General features: G+C 59.1%; 1 protein-coding gene across 1 annotated transcript; it reads left to right on the top strand.

Moving 5' to 3' along the window:
• The first annotated feature begins 1,581 nt into the window (after positions 1-1,581).
• LOC101545335 (L-gulonolactone oxidase) lies at positions 1,582-17,194 on the top strand. The gene is made up of 12 exons (XM_055143551.1): positions 1,582-1,640; positions 2,157-2,258; positions 3,434-3,559; positions 7,266-7,360; positions 7,725-7,815; positions 8,816-9,001; positions 11,547-11,654; positions 12,136-12,212; positions 13,033-13,182; positions 13,615-13,779; positions 16,035-16,125; positions 16,580-17,194. Exons 1-12 carry the CDS (start codon positions 1,638-1,640, stop codon positions 16,706-16,708), a joined length of 1,323 nt encoding a protein of 440 aa, XP_054999526.1. The 5' UTR covers positions 1,582-1,637; the 3' UTR covers positions 16,709-17,194.
• The last annotated feature ends 613 nt before the right edge of the window (positions 17,195-17,807 follow it).

Below are 17,807 nucleotides of genomic sequence, written 5' to 3'. Positions count from 1 at the left end.
AAAAACAGATGAGGGTGCTGGAGAAATAGCACAGTGGTAGGGCGTTTGCCTTGCATGCAGCCGACCCGGGTTCGATTCCCAGCATTCCATATGGTCCCCTGAGCACCGCCAGGGGTGATTCCTGAGTGTAGAGCCAGGAGTAACCTCTGTGCATCGCCGGGTGTGACCCGAAAAGAAAAAAAAAAAAAGATGACACATTCATCAGCCTGGGCTTGAAGCTGAGGGTTTGATCTAACCATGTGGACCTTTGGTCATGCTGTTTGCATTTCCATAGTCTGCAGGGTTCACAGCCACACGTGCGCACGTGCGCGCGCGGGCGCACACACACACACACACACACACACACACACACACACACACTGCAACAAGGGAAGGGAAGGGGGGGAGTTAAAAAGCAGGGAGGGGATCTGCCACAGTCGGCAGATGTCACAAGAGCCACCAGACTCAGGAGAGGAGGCGTCCGGGAGCTGGTCCCACTCACCACCAGACCTTCCAGGACCCACGGGGACCCCCATGCTCTCTCTCTCTCTAGGCCTGGGGTCCACACCCAGTGGAGCTCTGGCTGACTCCCGGCTCTATGCTCAGCTCGAGGGGACCCTCGGGGATACCGAGGATCAAGGCCAGGCCCGCTGCTCACAAGGCGAGAGCCTCACCTGCTGTGCATCTCTCGGCCCCTCTCATTTTTCATTTCCTCCACAAAAGCAGTTTGTGAGGTTGACGGGGGCTGTTCAGAGCTCGGGTACTCGCCTAGCACTGGGGGATAGGGCAGGGGGAGCAAACCTTAAGCACCCCTGGAGGCAGTTCTGGGGCTCAGCTGAGACCCCCACTTGCACCAGGAAGCCGGCGTGGGATGTGTGGCCCCCCTGAGCACTGCGGGGAGAACACCCAACCAACTCTAGCAACTAGGTGTGGCCCCCAAACCAAAACAATAAAATAGAATGGGGGCCAGAGAGAGCCCAGGGGTTCAGGGGTGATGGGGTGATTCCCTTGCACACCCCTAACCCGGTTTGCATCCCAGCAGCTCACCTGAGCACAGAGCCAGGCTGTGGGACCCCTAAAAAAACAACAAAATGTACCTGTGCGGGGGCTCGGGACAGAGAGAGCCGGATTCGGCCGCCAGGTGCGGGGTGATTCCGTTGGGTGCTAACAGCAAAGCCCGTTCCCTGCAGCCGCTGGGCTGTGTCCTGCAGCCAAGATTTCACTGGGCTGCCCGGGCTGGGGGTCCTGGGGATCAGGCTTGTTCTCCCTCCTGACCCCTGCTGTCCACTGGGACTGCCCAGCTTACGACACACAGGAGGAGGATTAGCCGGGTGTCCACCCCCCCGGATCTGAGGGGCCTCGACTGGGCTGCCCGCCCTGACCCTGCCAGCCTGCCCCGGTGTAGACGTGAGACCTGGGATGACCTGCTTCAGCTGGCGGTGGGGATCAGAGCTCGGGAAGGTTCCAGAAACCAGACAAACCTTCACCTCTGCCCTTTCCCCCAGGCCCCCAGGGGCTGTTTGTCCAGGTGGAGGCTGGCCCAGCCCCGCCCCTGGGTGTGGGCCTCGGTCCACCAGCACCCGCCCGTCCAGCGCCGCCTGACCCCTGGCCGTTGGTCTCAGGAAAGCTGCGTTCAGCCCAGCCGCCCGCCTGCAGCCATGGTAAGGAGCCCGGGCTGCACCCCGGGGCAAGAGGGTCCAGCCAGACCGGGAGCCCCAGGGGCGGCCTGGGGACACGCTGGGTGCTGGGGCTCCTCAGAGGAGTCACTCCACCTCTCTGAGCCTGAGATGCTCCTCAGAACAGCCAAGACGGGGCAGGATGTGACTGCCTGAGCCACATGCAGAGGGTGGGAGTCTCGCCAGGGCTCCCCGCTGGGGCCTGGTGGCAGGAAGGCTGCTAAGGGGCCTCCCAGACACCCCTTCCCTGCCCTGTCAGAGACCCCCCCCCAACTGGCCAGAAAGGCCCAGAAACCTGCTTCCACATGGAAGAAACCCATCCAGGGCCCTCACCTGCGTGTGGCCAGTGGGCCTGGGCGGGGGAAGGGGGGGGGGCATTTGGACCGAGGGTTTCCTGGAGGGTCTCTCTGGGCGGATCAGGGTACCCCCAGTGCTGGGGGCAGCAGCAGCCACTTCGCCGTGACCCAGTTTCTCCCCCCACCCCGACCCCACCCGTGTCAGGTCCACGGGTACAAAGGCGTCCACTTCGAAAACTGGGCGCGGACCTACAGCTGCTGCCCCGAGATGTACTTCCAGCCCTCCAGCCAGGAGGAGGTCAGGGAGGTGAGTTCCAGGGCCCGGCCAGGACCCCATGGCCCCTGGGCCCCGCCCCACCCCGCTGGGACCCCCACGGCCCCTGGGCCCTGCCCCACCCCACTGGCTTGCACCCCTGCTTCCACCTCCTCACTCCTGTGCAGCTCACAGGCTTTGCTTTTATTCTCCATGTTCTGCCCGACACCCCACCCTGCCTCTCCCGTATCCACATGCGCACATGCACACACACACACACACACACACACACACACACAGAGCTCAGGTGAGAGGCTCTGGCCTCTCCTTCCCACCCCCTGACATCAGTCAGGCCTGACTCTGAGCAGAAGGTTCCAGAATCTCCAGCAATGTGGCTGCTCTCTGCCCCCCTCACACCCCCCGTGGGGACCTGCAACGCCTCCTCCCCACAGCCTGGGCTCGGGCCTCTGCCCCAGCCACCCTCAAACCCATCAGCAGAAGCACCTTGTCTGTGCAGGAGGCAGGCTGCAGAGGGCCCTTGCCTGGCAGGGGGGCAGCCCCATCCTGCCCCCAGCACCGTGGATGTGTGGGACGGGGCAGGTGGTGCTACGGGCAGATTCTGGGTCTTTCTTCACCCGGAAGCCCCCAGACACTCGTTATAGCAAGTGTGTGCCCCCGGGACTCGGGGCAGGCGTGGGGGTGTGAGGACCCAGCATCCATGTCTGAGACTACTGGGTGGGAAGTCGAATAAAAGTAGCACCGGAGTCTTAGGACAGTGGGGCTGGCCTTGCACAGGGCTGACCCAGGTTCGATTCCCGGTATCCCATAGGGTCCCCAAGCCAGCCAGGAGTGATCCCTGGGGGACCGTTTGGGGACTGAACCCAGATCTCCTGCGTGTAAATTTTATGCTCTCAGAGCCGATAATGAAGCCGCTCCCTACAGCGGGAGAGGGGGGAAGCCTTTAGTCCCGTGGAACTGGGTGCGGGGTGGGGGTGGGGGGCGGCTGAGACCCCGCTGGGCGGCTGGAGAGGCTTGCCTGCAGTTGCAAAGTGGGGGTGGGCGGCTGGAGGGTCAAGCGCGCCCCCAGGTGGACAGTGCGCCGGTGCTCCACCCCCTAGCCCAGCCTCCCGCGCCTGCCCCAGCTGCAGCCCCATGGGGCTGGAGGTGTAGGGAGGCGAGTCCCCAGCGACCCCCAGACCCCGGCTCGGCTGACTCGGACTGTCCGGCAGGTACTGGCCCTGGCCCGGCAGCAGAACAAGCGCGTGAAGGTGGTGGGCGGCGGCCACTCGCCCTCGGACATCGCCTGCACCGACGGCTTCATGATCCACCTGGGCAAGATGAACCGGCTCCTCCAGGTACGGGCGCTCGGCGTCCCGCTTCTGGGGGTTCCCACCCTGACACCCCACGGGCCAGGCAGCCGCGACCTCGCTCCGCAGACCCTGGACGCGGCTTCGAACTCGCCGCCTCCCGGGTGCAGGTGTGTGCGCCCCCTCGTGGCCACGAAGGGAACGTCCACCTCCCCAGGGCCTCTGAGGGCCAGTCCCCCGCTCCGCACCCCCAGATGTGCTTAGCTGGTCTTTTGGGGGGCGGGTTTATTTTCTGTTATCCCAGTTGTGCTCAGGGATGTATTAAAAGTGGTGTTCAGGGGGGCATGCTATGCCAAGGACCACGCCTGGCGCTCCTGCACGCAAAGCACGTGCTCAGCCTGTTGAATTCTCTCCCTCCCTCCCTCTCTATCTCTCTCCTCCCCCTCTCTCTGTCTCTCTCCCTCTCTCCCTCTCTCTCTGGCTCTCTCCCTCCCTCTCTCTCTGTCTCTGGCTCTCTCCCTCCCTCTCTCTGTCTCTGGCTCTCTCCCTCCCTCTCTGTCTCTGGCTCTCTCTCTGTCTCTCTCTCCCCCTCTGTTTCTCCCTCCCTCTCTCTCTTTCTTTCTCTCACCTCCTATCTCTTTCTGTCTCCCTCTCTCTTCCCTCTCTCTCTTTCTCTCCCTCTCTCTCCCCACTCTGTCTCTCTGTCCCCCTCTCTCTCCCCTGCCTCTCTGTCTCCCTTTGTCTCCCCTTCTCTCTCTCCCCCGCTCTATATCTCCTTTTCTCTCTCCCCCTTTCTCTCCTGTCTCTCCTGTCTCTCTTCGTCTCTCTCCCCTCTCCTCTCTCTCTCTCTCTCTCTCTCTCAGCCCTGCACTTAATCTAGTTTTATGGATGGGGAACATAAAACTAGGTTCTCGCTCAGAGAAGGCGGGCGACTGGCCTGGTGTCACACAGCTAATGCAGCTGCTGTTTGGCCCAGCACTGTGCTGGGGTCCAGGCCGTGCAAAGTCAGCCAGCATCTGAGCGTGCCAGAAACCAGGGTGTCAGACAGGAGGCAGAGACGCTGCTCCTTAGGGGTTGCAGCTTTGCCTGGACCAGCTCCCCTGAGGGGGTCTCATTTGTTTATTTTGGTTTGGGGGCCAGACGTGGTGATGCGCAGGGTTGACTCCTGGCTCTGAGCTCAGAGATCTCTCCTGGCAGGCTCAGGAGAGGGGAACATACGGGGTGCCGGGGATTGAACCCGGGTCAACTGAAGGCAAGGCAAACGCCCTGCCCACTGTTCTATTCCTTCAGCCCCCTCCCCCTTTTGGGGAGAACTTGGAGGGTCGCAATTAGTGATACTCAGGGGTTATTCTTGGCTCTGCGCTCAAGAATTACTCCTGACAGTGCTTGGGGGACTACGTGGGATGCCGGGGTAGAGCCTGGGTCAGCCATGGGCGAGGCAAATGCCCTATGCGCTGTACTGTCACTCCAGCCCCTCTGGCCCCCTTTAAGCTTTTACCCCGCCCTGAAATTTTTAATGTCACTTTTTGTTTGCCTGTAGATTCCCCCCTCCCCCAGTGCTGAGGGTTCCTCCCTGCTCTGAACTTGTGAGTTGCTCATGGCAGTGCCCAGGGGACCCAAGACCTCTGCATGCAGTGCACATGCTCTACCCATTGTGCCATCTCTGCGGCCCTCCCTGGGAATTCCTGCCAGAGAACCTGCTGCCCCCAGTCCCAGCTTCCTCTCTGCTCCCCCCTTATTTACCCAGACTGATGGTCTCTGCCCCGTAGAAAACATTTTGGTCAGGCATCAGGCACAGCAGTAATTAACTCTGATTGCTAATTAGTGAGCACAGGGCTTGGCAATTGATTTCACGGAGCTCTGTGCTCCGGCCAGTGAAGGGGCTCATGAGTCACCCAGATGCAAGCCACCTCTTCGTCCTGTGCCACGTCTGAGTGACCTTGAGCGAGTGACTCCCCATCCCTGGGCTTGGATTTGCTCCCTGACAGGGAGACAGTGCTCCAGGGGCCCTGGCAATCCCTCTGCATGTGACAGAGTCAGGGAAAGCATCTTCTTTGGGCGCTCGAGAACTAGGTCTGGGGGGAGGGCGCTTGCCTTGCACGGGGCCAACTGTGTTCAATCCCCCATACTCCATATGCCCCCGAGCACTGCCGGGAGTCATCCCTGAGCACAGAGTCAGGAGTAAGCCCTGAGCATCGCTGGGTGTGACCCAAGAACAAAAACAAATGAACCAAAAGTGTTTTCTCCCCGCGCCAGGCGCCTCTCCCAGCCTCAGCTCTCCCAGAACGGGTGAGAGGAGACTCCGAACGCGACCCAGCAAACTCAAGCCCCTCCCGAGTTGGTGACTTGGCACAGCCATGCCGGCCACCCCCGCAGGCGCCAGCTGCAACCCTGCTTTCACGGGGGCAAGTCCCAGCTCCGAGGTCATCACTCTCCATCCCAACGCCCCAGCTGCCGGGGGCTGCTCGGGGCCGGGAGTCCTTGGCGAGACCTGGCTGGTGTCAGTGACAATCCCCCGGCACAGCCACCCCCGGTGTCACACTCGCACGAAGGACACCCACCTGCTTAGCCTGTGGGTGGCCGGGGGGACGAGGTGGGGGGGAAGAGCAGGGTCGGGGCAGGTGGAGGGTCTGAGTTCCCTCAGCAACTGGGGTGCCCCCTGCTCAGGGCCCACTCCCAGGGGCGCTCAGGGGGCCACATGGGGCTCAGCCCCGCCTTCCCACCTGATATCTGAACTTTTTTTTTTCTTTTTGGGTCACACCTGGCGATGCACAGGGGTTACTCCTGGCTCTACACTCAGGAATCACTCCTGGCAGTGCTCGGGGGACCATATGGGATGCTAGGAATCGAACCCGGGTCGGCTGTGTGCAAGGCAAATGCCCTACCTGCTGTGCTATCGCTCCAGCCCTGATATCTGGATTTTTAAGTCGCCGTCCAGGCACTGGGGCTGCGGTGGAGTCCAGCAGTGTTCACAGTGTCGGCGTGCCTGTGACCCAGCGCCCTTGATGGTCACCCTGGGCCCTGCGCCACCTTCTGGGGCCTCCTTCCTTAGCTGCTGCGGACAGCTGGGGTTTGGGTGCTCCCTTAGCCTTCCCCGCATTCCCCTCGTCCCCCACCCCGCCCCTCCAGCCTGCCGCCCTGGGGTCCGCGGCCCAGGGTCCGGGTGGTGTGGTCAGCTGACGGGCCCACACCCTCGCTTGTTCCTCTGCAGACAGCCGGGTGAGCCATCCTGTTCGTCCTGCTGCCTCCGGCTTATTTTGCAGTACAGTTTTCTCCGATTCCCCCTCAGTTGCACTGTCACTGTCATCCCATTGTTCATCGATTTGCTCGAGCGGGCACCAGTAATGTCTCCACTGTGAGACTTGTTGTTACTGTGTTTGGCATATTGAATACGCCACAGGTAGCTTGCCAGGCTCTGCTGTGCGGGCGGGATACTCTCGGTAGCTTGCCGGGCTCTTTGAGAGGGGCAGAGGAATCGAACCCGGGTTGGCTGCGTGAAAGGCGAGCGCCCTACCCGCTGTTCTATGGCTCCAGCCCACAGACTTGATTTTTCTCTAGCCCCAGTGCGTCTCTGCTTCCTTATCCTACTCTGGCCCCTGAGTTCTCTGCTCTGACCTCGTCCTCTGACACCCATCCCCAGCATGGTGGGCTCTGCCCGCGCTGTCCATGGTGGGGCAGGCTCACCCGGGGGTCTCCCCTCGGACCCCAGCCGGGCAGGAGCCCTGCCGGCCATGGCTGATGTGCTCCCTTGCAGGTGGACACCGAGAAGAAGCAGGTGACCGTGGAGGCGGGCATCCTGCTGGCTGACCTGCACCCTCAGCTGGACAAGCATGGCCTGGCCCTGTCCAAGTAAGAGACGCCCCATTCCCGGGTACCCCCCCTTCTTGGGCCCCTCCCCTCCCCCATTAGGCTCTTCCCCCTCTCAGACCCCGTGCGCTTGGGGGCTGGAGCCCACCAGACCGAGGGTGTCCAGCGTGCCCATGTCCACCCCCGGACACTGGACCTGCCAGACTGGCTCTGGGGGCCTCCGACAGACCCCTTGTGCTTTTGGGGGGCTCAGGGGCAGGTGGAGACTAACAGGATACAGGAGGCTGGTGGGGAGGGGGGGTTCCCATCAGAGCTGAACCACCCAGCAGCCCTGAGAAGGGAAACTGAGGCTCAGAGAGTGGATGGGCGGGAGCCGGGTTCCTCACTGTCCCCATGCTCCCTGCAGCCTGGGTGCCGTGTCAGACGTGACCGTCGCAGGCGTCATCGGGTCCGGGACACACAACACGGGCATCGCACACGGCATCCTGGCCACCCAGGTGAGTCCCCCGTAGCCCGGCTCCCCCAGGACCCGTGCAGCCCCGAGGCCTGCAAAGTGACCCGAGAGTTCAGTGCTCCTGGGCTGCTGGTGGGGTGTGGCCCTGATATGATTGTTGGCCTATGCACAAGAGGAAACAGAGAGGTTAAGCAACATGTCCAGGGTCACACAGCACATCAGGAAAGTATCCGTTCTTTTTTTCTTCTGTTTTTGGTTTTGTGGGGGTTACTCTTGACCATGCAATGCCAAGGATCGAAACTTGGTCTCCTGCATGCAAAATCTGTGCTCAATCCTTTGAGCCGGACCCCGCACCATGAGCTGCCCACCCCCCCACCCCCGCTCTCCCACCAGCACTCCCCGCTCTCCTGGGCACCGGGTCTCGGAGAGCCTCTGGGTTACGGTGAAATCACTCTGACACCCTCCCTCCTGCCAATGCCAGTTTCCCCACCTGGTCTGGGTCCCGAGTAATCAGAATTAGTTCTGCCGGCTGCCGGCTGGTTCCCATCCCCGTGAGCAGGTGGAGTGTGGGTGGGGCTCCAGTGGGACAGAAATGGGGGTCCTGGGACCCCAGAGGCCATTGTTTCCCCAGCCAGGGAGGCTCAGAGCTTCCCTGGGAAGCCCGGGGGAGAATGTGGTTCCTGGGGTGAGGGAGAACGACTTGGCTCTGAGGGACATGGGGGGGGTGCTGGGGTGGGCTGCGTGTTAGGACGGTGGGGGCTGGAGCTGCTCCCGGGGGTGGACACACACCCCCTCTGTCCCCGGGAGCCCTGTGTCACCTCACACCGGGGACCGGGAGCAGCAGCGCTCTGCGTCCTGACGGATTCCTCAGGATGAGTGACTGGGACAAAGATGTCCCCCCTCGAGCTGGGCCTGTCCCCGGGGTCTGGGGACTCCCAGCGCCCCTCGCCAGGCCAGGCCCAGCAGGAAGCAGGGACACACGCGGGAGAGGGGGAGGGGGTGCCCCGGGCTCTCAGTGGGCTTCCACCCCCCTCCACGGCCAGGTGGTGGCGCTGACCCTGATGACAGCCTCCGGGACGGTTCTGGAATGTTCCAAGTCCAGCCATGAGGACGTGTTCCAGGCGGCGCGGGTGCACCTGGGCTGTCTGGGCGTCATCCTCACGGTCACGCTGCAGTGCGTGCCCCGGTTCCACCTGCACGAAGTGTCCTTCCCGTCCACCCTGGGCGAGGTACGGGCCCCCTGGGGGAACACACAGCTGCACCGGGCGGGGGCGGGAAGGGGCTTGCACAGGAGGGCGTAGCGGCTTGGGGGCACCTGTTCTCAGTGGCCGGAGCATAAATGTTTTGTCACGGTAGGGTAGGCGCTGTCTCTCCAGTGTGTGTGTTTGTGTGTGTGTGTGTGTGTGTGTGTGTGTGTGATGGGGGACGCTCAGGGCATACACAGGGCTCTGGATCTGGGGGGTAGAGGGATAGAGGCAGGAAGGCTGGGCTGGCTGATGGCCATGTGAACTGAAGAGTGAAAATCTAGGGTGGGTGGTTAGTAGCTGGCTGGCAGGTGGGATGGATGGTGGATAGACGGTTGAGAGGGTGTGTGGTTGGGTGGCTGGATAGTGGCGTGTGTGTAAAAACACAAAAAGAAAAGGAAAGGGGCGAGGAGCACCTCACCGCACCGCGCCGGGCACAGGGCACAGAGCAGTGGCGCTGTCTCTCCCGCCTCCCGCGTTTGGTAGTCTCCAGCCGCTTCTCCACCCCGGGGAGATTGATGGCGATGATGAGGCAGGCGAAGGAAGGAACAGAGCCAAGCTGGTTGGTCTCAATCGCAGTTTATTCCAATCTCCTCTATATATACTCCCATCTCTCTCTCTGCTCCTTCCCCGAACCCCCTCATACAGCCACCTTAAATCCCCCTGCATCAGGGACCAGGGCTTACACATAGGTGTGGTTACAATCAATAGGGGGTAAAGTTCTATCCCTCAGGAGATGCTTCCACTAGGACAGATTCTCTTTCAGCAGGACACCCGCCCAACAGCGGAATCCCATGGGTGTGTTTCTCCTCTCCTTGTCCAACTAACATAGAAGTATTCATATTATAAATCATTTTGTATGGACATAGCAAGAGATGCATTAAGCTTATAGAATTGCTCTCCTGGGGTCACCTCGATCTCAGACTACAGTGCTCAGGCCAGATTAGTCTTTCCTAGCCCTAGCAGGGTCCTAGTCTCGTCGTTGCTTTTGGATCATGACATGACATGTCCATAACCAAGCTCTTAACATACAGTTAAGCATTAGGCGCTTTAGCTGGGCCCATCTCGATGCCAGGGTAGCACATAACTCACCGATTGCCCTGGGTCTGTCCCGTCCCTCGTCGGGACCCTGCTTTTGGGGGTGCTAGAAAGTAAGGGCAGCTGAGGCTTAAGTCGAGAAAGCAGATGCCCGGGAGTGAATAATATTTGAAGCCAATTAAATCCCATGTTACCAAAGCATATTAACAACTGTCTTTCTTTGTCCATACAAAAAGGATATTGTTTTAAAGTAAACTATTCAAAAGACATAAGAAAGGAGAAAGACAATATTAACTTACAAAACAAGTTCACTGTCCTAGCAAGATCTGACCTTACAAATTAACAGAGTTTGATTATGGGAAGAGCTGAATAACTAGTTGGGGAAGGGAGCATAGAAGTGATAACAGATAAAAAAAGGAATGGGAGTGACTCGGGAGCACCTTGATGGGCGTGACTGATATACCTAAAGTGGCAAGGGGAGCAGGACATACCAATGTAGTCTAGAATTGTTTAAAGATTATTACCAGATAAAGCTAAAGTCTTTATAGCAAGGGAGAAAGGACAAACCAAAGTCAGGCCTAAAATATTTAGAGCTATATTCCAACAGTGTGTGAGCGGATGAATGGGTTGGGGGTGAATGGATGGGTGGGTGGGTGAGTGGATGCGAGGTAAGGAGGTGGATGGGCGGGTACGTGGGTGGATAGGTGAGTGAATGGGACTTAAGTGGGCGGATGGGCAGGTGAGTGAGTGGGTAGATGGGTGGGTGGGTGGATGGATGAGAGGATGGAGGGGCGGGTGAATGGATGGGTAGGTGGGAGAGTGGACTAGTGGTCGGATGGATGAGTGGATAGGTGGATAGATGGATGGATGGATGGATGGATGGATGGATGGATGGATGGTGAGTGGACGGGTGGGCAGGTGGGTGACAGCTGGTCAGCAGGAACAGTCTGGAAGGCCTGGACGAGGTGGGCCTCTCCTGGCTGCTCACTGCCCACAGGCGCCTCCTCTCTCCCACTGCACCCTCCTTTCCCTTCCCCAGCCCCCGGACAGCCGCCCCATCCCTGGAGCTATCCCCCTTCGGCCTCCTCGACCCTCGGTGCTCCTGCCCTGCGCAGGGCACTGAGGCTCCACTGCTGCGGGTCAGACCATTCGTCCATCCATCAGTCCCAGACTGTCCCTCGGCATGTCTGCAATTCCTGGCCCATGCGTGTGTGTCCAGAAGATTTTGATTACAGGGCAACATGCTGGGACCCTGGCCCAGTCACTGGGGTATGCTGGGAAGCTTGGACACCAGGAAATGGGGGGTCCTGGTACCAGTCGCCCACCCTGCAAGTTCAAGTAATTCCTGAGCACCGAACCAGGAGTAATTCCTGAGAGTCGGCGGATAGGGCCCCAAAACAAGAAGAAGAAAAACATGCTGGAGGTGAAAACATTTCCAGGCCTGTCCCCGCCGCTGTCCTGTGACCACTGGCCTCCCTCCTTCTGCCGGCAGGTTCTCGACCACCTGGACGAACACCTGCAGAAATCTGAGTACTTCCGATTCCTCTGGTTCCCTCACAGCGACAGCGTCAGTGTCATCTACCAGGACCGCAGCTCCCGGGTGAGCCGGGCCCCGCGGGGCAGAGGGATGGGGCAAAATGGCCGGGCAAGGGACAGGGACGGTGTGGGCAGCGCTCAGCAAAAGCATGGATGAGTGTGTGTGTGTGTGTGTGTGTGCATGTGCGTGTGTGTATGTGTGTATGCATGTGTGCGTGTGTGCATTGTGTGTGTTTGTGTGCATGTGTGTATGCGTGTGTATATGTATGTATGTGTGTGCATATGTGTGCATGTGTGTGCGTGTGTCTGTGTGTGCATGCATGTGTGTGCATGTGTGTGTGTTTGTGCGTGTGTGAGCATGTGTGTGCATATGTGTGTGCGTGTGTATACGTGTGTGTGCATGTGGTGGGGGGACACCCAGACACTGCTGGATGTCCACAGGACCACTGGCGGGCAGGAGAGACATGTCCAGCTGGTGCTAAGTCACTGGGACGGACAGTGCCTGTCCCCGCACAGCCGCGCCTGACCACACCCTCTGCCCCCAGCCCCCCTTCTCCTCGGCCAGCTGGTTTTGGGACTACGCCATCGGCTACTACCTCCTGGAGTTCCTGCTGTGGCTCAGGTAAGACCCGGGCCCCTCTGTCCTGCGCTGGGGGCGCGGGGTCCCCACCAAGGGCTGACTGATGCCGGCCTCGGGGCTGCCTCTCGGCAGTGCCCAGAGGCTCTTCCTGCCTCTGCGCTCGGGAGCACCCCCTGGCCATGCTGGGGGGCCATGTGTGGTGGCGAAGATGGGAACCTGGGCCGGGCCGGGGCCTTTCCTGTACATCTCCCGGCCCAGGGCAGCTGCTGTCCACCCGCCCACTCCAGTCTCCTGGGGACTCACTTTTTCTTCTTTAGCAACCATGCGGCTTTCACCCACCATCTTCTCATCTGTGTGCCTGTCTACACATGTGTACATGTAGGTGTATGTGCCTGTGCATGTGTGTGCATGCTTGTGTCTGTGCTTCTGTGCAATGTGTGTATGCAATGTGTGAGTGCTTCTGTGCATGTACATGAGTGCATGAGTGTGTGCATGTGTGAATGTGTGTGAGTATGCATGTGTGCATGTATGTGCATGTGTGTGCATGTGTGCATGTGTGAGTGTGCATGTATGTGTGTATGTGTGCATATGTGTATGCATGTGTGCATGTGTATGCATCTGTGCATGTGTGTACACATGTGTGCATGCGTGTGAGTGTGCATGCATATGTGTATGAGTGTGTGTGCATGTGTGTGCGCATATGTGTGGATGTGTGTGTGCATGTGCGTGCATGTTTGCATGTTCTCAAGTTCTCCCTGTGCCTTTGCTTTAATTCCCCTGGAGTTGCCATGGCCGAGGGCAGGGGTGATGGCACCGGGGCCTGTCCACTCTCAGACCCCGAGCCCGGCTCTTGTGCCCGCAGCACCTTCCTGCCAAGCCTCGTGGGCTGGATCAACCGCTGTTTCTTCTGGCTCCTGTTCAGCCGCAAGAAGGAGAGCTGCCGCATCAGCTACCAGATGCTCACCTACGAGTGTCGCTTCAAGCAGCACGTGCAGGACTGGGCCATCCCCCGGTGGGCAGCCTGGGGCCACCACACACCCCCAGCCTGGGACCCTCCTCGGAGCCGGGGACTGGGGTCAGGGTGGGGCCTGGGTTCAGAGAACTCACCCTTCCGGAGGCAGCGCCCACCGGCAGCTGGACACAGTGGACCGAGGGGACAGTGGAGCCAACAGGCATTTGGCAGAGGGGCCATATCGTGGGGGGGAGGCGGGGTGCAGACAGCGCAGGCCAGAGCCCAGGAGGGGCCTGACTAGGCAGGGGTGAGGGGGGCGAGGCTGGACTTTGTAAGTTGGGGGTTAATTCCTGGGCTCCACATGGCTGGGCGCCCTTGGAGCAGGGACCCCTGGGCAAGGCGGGGGAGGCTCGTGTCCCCTCTCCGCAGTGTGCCCCCAGGCTGGGCCTCTGGCCATGACTCCTAAGGGTCCATCCGCCGGGGCCTGCGCAGGGAGAAGACCAAGGAGGCCCTGCTGGGGCTGAAGGCGGCCCTGGAGGCGCGGCCGCAGCTGGTGGCCCACTTCCCCGTGGAGGTCCGCTTCACGCGCGCCGACGACATCCTGATGAGCCCCTGCTTCGGGAGGGACAGCTGCTACCTGAACATCATCATGTACAGGTGACGCGCTCTGCCGGCCACGTCTGCACCCGGGCGCCCCGCACGTTCCGTGACACTCCCGGGGGCGGGGCCTGTGGGTGGACAGGCCACGTGGAGGGCACCAGTCACCCCTATTGGAGGCTGATGCGTGGGGCCGTCTCACGGGTGGGGTCTGCTCAGAGCTCCCGGGCTCGGGCTTTAGTTCAGTCGAAACGGGGTTCGGTGCTGGAAGATGGTTCAAAGGTCCAGAGCACAGACTTGCAGGGGGGCTCTAGGTTCAATCCCCGGCACCGCACGGTTCTCTCAGCACCGGGCCAGGCATGTTCTGCCGTGATCTCAAGGCTGAGTCAGTTTCCTGGCAGAAACCTCCTATAGAATGTTCTGGATCCCCCTGGCCAGGATGTGGCCCCTTCTGCCTCATTGATGCCATCCGCACCATCACAGACCCTCAGACTTTGGGGGTTTTATTTTTATTAATTTATTTATGTGCCTTGGGAGTATTAAGTCTGGGTGGATCTTGTCCAGTCTGAGAGGACGCCATCTGCTGGTGAGGATGGGGCATGAAGGCTGTGTGCCCGCCCGGCTGCCGGAAGGAGCCGGGGCGATGGTGTCTCCATGACATCATCCATCCTCTTACAGAACATATAGAATATATTATTAGGTAGTTCACCATATATTACTAGCAAGGCCTATCATAGATATGACTCTCAGTGTAGATGCAGTGTGGTACAGTGTAACACTCTAGCCCAATTTTTGATACATGCACCTTTATGGATGCACCTTTTCCTTTTCATCACCTATGAAAAGGAAAAGACCTTTATGAAAGACCTATGGAGGGGCTGGAGTGATAGCACAGCGGGTAGGGTGTTTGCTTTGCACGTGGCCGACCCGGATTCGAATCCCAGCATCCCATATGGTCCCCTGAGCACCGCCAGGAGTAATTCCTGAGTGAAGAACCAGGAGTAACCCCTGTGCATCACCAGGTGTGACCCAAAGAGCAAAAAAAAAAAAGAAAAAAAAAAGAAGAAGAAGACCTGTCATAGACCCCACCTGTGATGCTCAGAGGTTACTCCTGGCTGCACTCAGGAATTACTCCTGGTGATACTCAGGGGACCATATGGGATGCCAGGGATCAAACCCAGGTCAGCTGGGTGCAAAAGCCCTCTCCGCTGTACTATCACTCTGGTCCCTATGTATGCACCTTTAAGAGGACATGTAAATGTGCCAGTACTATACATATGTGTGTGCACTTTTTGTCTGGGGTATTTCCTGGAGGGGGTGATTTGGGGGCACACTTCTGGCAGTGTTCCTGGCTCCACACTCAGATCACTCCTGGTGGGGCCCCCTGCACCCTGTATGGTGCCGAGGACCAAACCCAGGCCAGGTAAGTGTCTTAACCCTGTGTTATCCCTCTGGCCTCTACGTATGCAATTATATATATTCATAATTTTATAGTTATAAATTCATATAAATTATGTATTTATGTATTATATATAACTATATGGGCTGGAGTGATAGCACAGCGGGTAGGGCATTTGCCTTGCATGAGGCAAACCTGGGTTCAATTCCCCCGCCCCTCTCGGAGAGTCCGGCAAGCTACCAAGAGTATCCTGCCCGCACAACAGAGCCTGGCAAGCTACCCATGGTGTATTCGATATGCCAAAAACGCTAACAAGTCTCACAATGGAGACGTTACTGGTGCCCACTTGAGCAAATCGGTGAGCAATGGGATGACAGTGACAGTGATATAATTTTATATTTGCACATTATATAATGTGCAAATATATAATTATATATGCATATTGTATATTGTGTATATATTATACACATATAATTATATGTATATAAACACATCCATGATATGTGTCTCTATACACCCCAAATTCTTTTTTTTGTTTTGTTTTTTGGGTCACACCCGGTGATGCACAAGGGTTACTCCTGGCTCTGCACTCAGGAATCACTCCTGGCGGTGCTCAGGGGACCATATGGGATGCTAGGAATCTAACCCAGGTCGGCCGCGTGCAAGGCAGACACGCCCTACCCGCTCTGCTATCGCTCCAGCCCCACACCCCAAATTCTTTGAAATTATTTGGGCTCCTAATAACCGTTAGCTGCTAGTTTTAAGCTAGGGGAGAGGATGTAAGCGCTCCTGAGGCTTCTGAGGGCGATCGACAAGCAAACGCTCAGGGGGTCACCCTGCACCCTGTTGCAGGGGTGCGTCTGCACAGTGCCCCTGACCTCGTGGCCTCTCCACCTTCTCCCCGCACCCTCCCCAGGCCCTACGGCAAGGACGTGCCGCGCCTGGACTACTGGCTGACCTATGAGGCCATCATGAAGAAGGTGGGGGGCCGGCCCCACTGGGCCAAGGTAGGACCTTCCCGTCCAGGCGGGCCACCCGCTGCTGCTATGAGCCGCGGCTGCCTCCAGAGGGCGCCCGTTCCCCGTTCCCAGATGGGGTTTCCGCGGGGCGCTCCAGTCCCTGGGAATTTTCAGGGGACTCCTCCCTTTCCCCTTGGTGCTCCCAGAAGAGGGCGAGCGCGGGCCGCTGAGCAGATGGAAACTGGGCGGGGCCTTCCATCTGCGGAGCTGCAGAGCCCAGGCGGCCTCCCCGCGGGGACCGCGCTCGGCCAGCACCCTGCGCCCCTCCCTCTCCTAGAGCTTCCTCCCCTCTGAGCGTTCCACGCAAATGCATGCGTGGAAATGTGTGCGCGGGTTGGAACCTGCGTGCGTGCATGTGTGGGCGCGCGTGCTGTGTGCCCAGGTGGGGGTTTGCAGGCGACACGCCAGCTCCTGGCCGACTCTGTTCTGGTGTCTCCCCCAGGCCCACAACTGCACCCGGAAGGACTTCGAGGAGATGTACCCCGCCTTCCCGAAGTTCTGCGCCATTCGGGAAAGGCTGGACCCTGGGGGAATGTTCCTGAACGCATATCTGGAGAAGGTGTTCTACTGAGGCAGCCGGGGGTCGAGGTGGAACACCCCCCCACACACACACCCACTCAGTCTTCCAGGAGGCTGAAGGCTGGGGTTCCCCACCTCACCCCAGAGATGAGTCTGGTTCTGCAAGGGCCCCTCTCCCGCCTCCTTGGCCCTCATGAGCAGCCCCAGCAAAGAACTGGCCGGAACTCTCCTCCCCCCATTTCTATCTCCATGAGCACCCCACACGTCTCCACGCATCTCCACGCGTTTTCCCAAGCTGACCATCACCAGCAGGCAGGAAACCCCTGGATGCCATCCTGTCACCATCAGGGGCTCCCAGCCCACCTGCTGGCTGGTGTCTGTCTCTGCAGGGACCCCAGGGGTGCACAGCCCCTGTGGGGGAGTCCACAGATGCTACCCCTCTTTTTGTCCCCAGGTGCTCTGTAGCCTCCATGCCCCCAGCCCCCGCAGCCCATCCTCCCTGCCTCTGTGCAGGGTGCTGGGGTGGGGGGCCCACCTTGTCTCCATTCTAATAAAGACCAAGCAATGACTCTGTCTCAACTCTCCCCACTGTCCCCCATATTCTCTGGGAGTCGGGGTGCATGGATGCCTGGCCTTGGCTTCAGGAAAGTGCCCCTGCTCCCCTGGCAAACTCAATTCCCCACCTTTTACTGCTGTCTTCCTCATCTTGGAAGCCTCCTGGTCCCAGAGACTTTGGGAGCCCCCAAGAACCTTACAAGGCGCCCCTCAGCTTAAGAAGTCAAAATTCTGATCACATTGACCCTTGGAGGGTAACATCCAGAATGTAGAAAGAGCTGCATAGAAACAATAGCATAAATCATACACACACACACAAGCACACATGCAAGCACTGCACATATGCAATTGCACACGCACATGCACACGCACCACACATGTGTACACATACACACATGTGTGCACACATGCACATGCGCACACATGTGCTCACATGCATGCACACACAGAGACTCACGTGCACACACACATGCACATGCATGCAAGCACTGGACACGTGCACACACGTGTACGCACATGCATGAAAGCACCATGCATGTACATATACATGCACACATGTGTGCATAAATGCACACACGCACACATGTGTGCACACA

The sequence above is a fragment of the Sorex araneus genome, chromosome 1 (assembly GCF_027595985.1).
Source record: "Sorex araneus isolate mSorAra2 chromosome 1, mSorAra2.pri, whole genome shotgun sequence".
NCBI lineage: Eukaryota > Metazoa > Chordata > Mammalia > Eulipotyphla > Soricidae > Sorex > Sorex araneus.
This window is presented reverse-complemented; position numbering and strand designations above follow the sequence as displayed.

Bases quoted from the DNA above. Each gene is read 5' to 3' on its own strand.
- LOC101545335 (XM_055143551.1), top strand. The intron at 9,002-11,546 runs GTACGGGCCCCC...TTCTGCCGGCAG, and splicing joins TCCCGTCCACCCTGGGCGAG to GTTCTCGACCACCTGGACGA. The intron at 13,183-13,614 runs GTGGGCAGCCTG...GGGCCTGCGCAG, and splicing joins CAGGACTGGGCCATCCCCCG to GGAGAAGACCAAGGAGGCCC.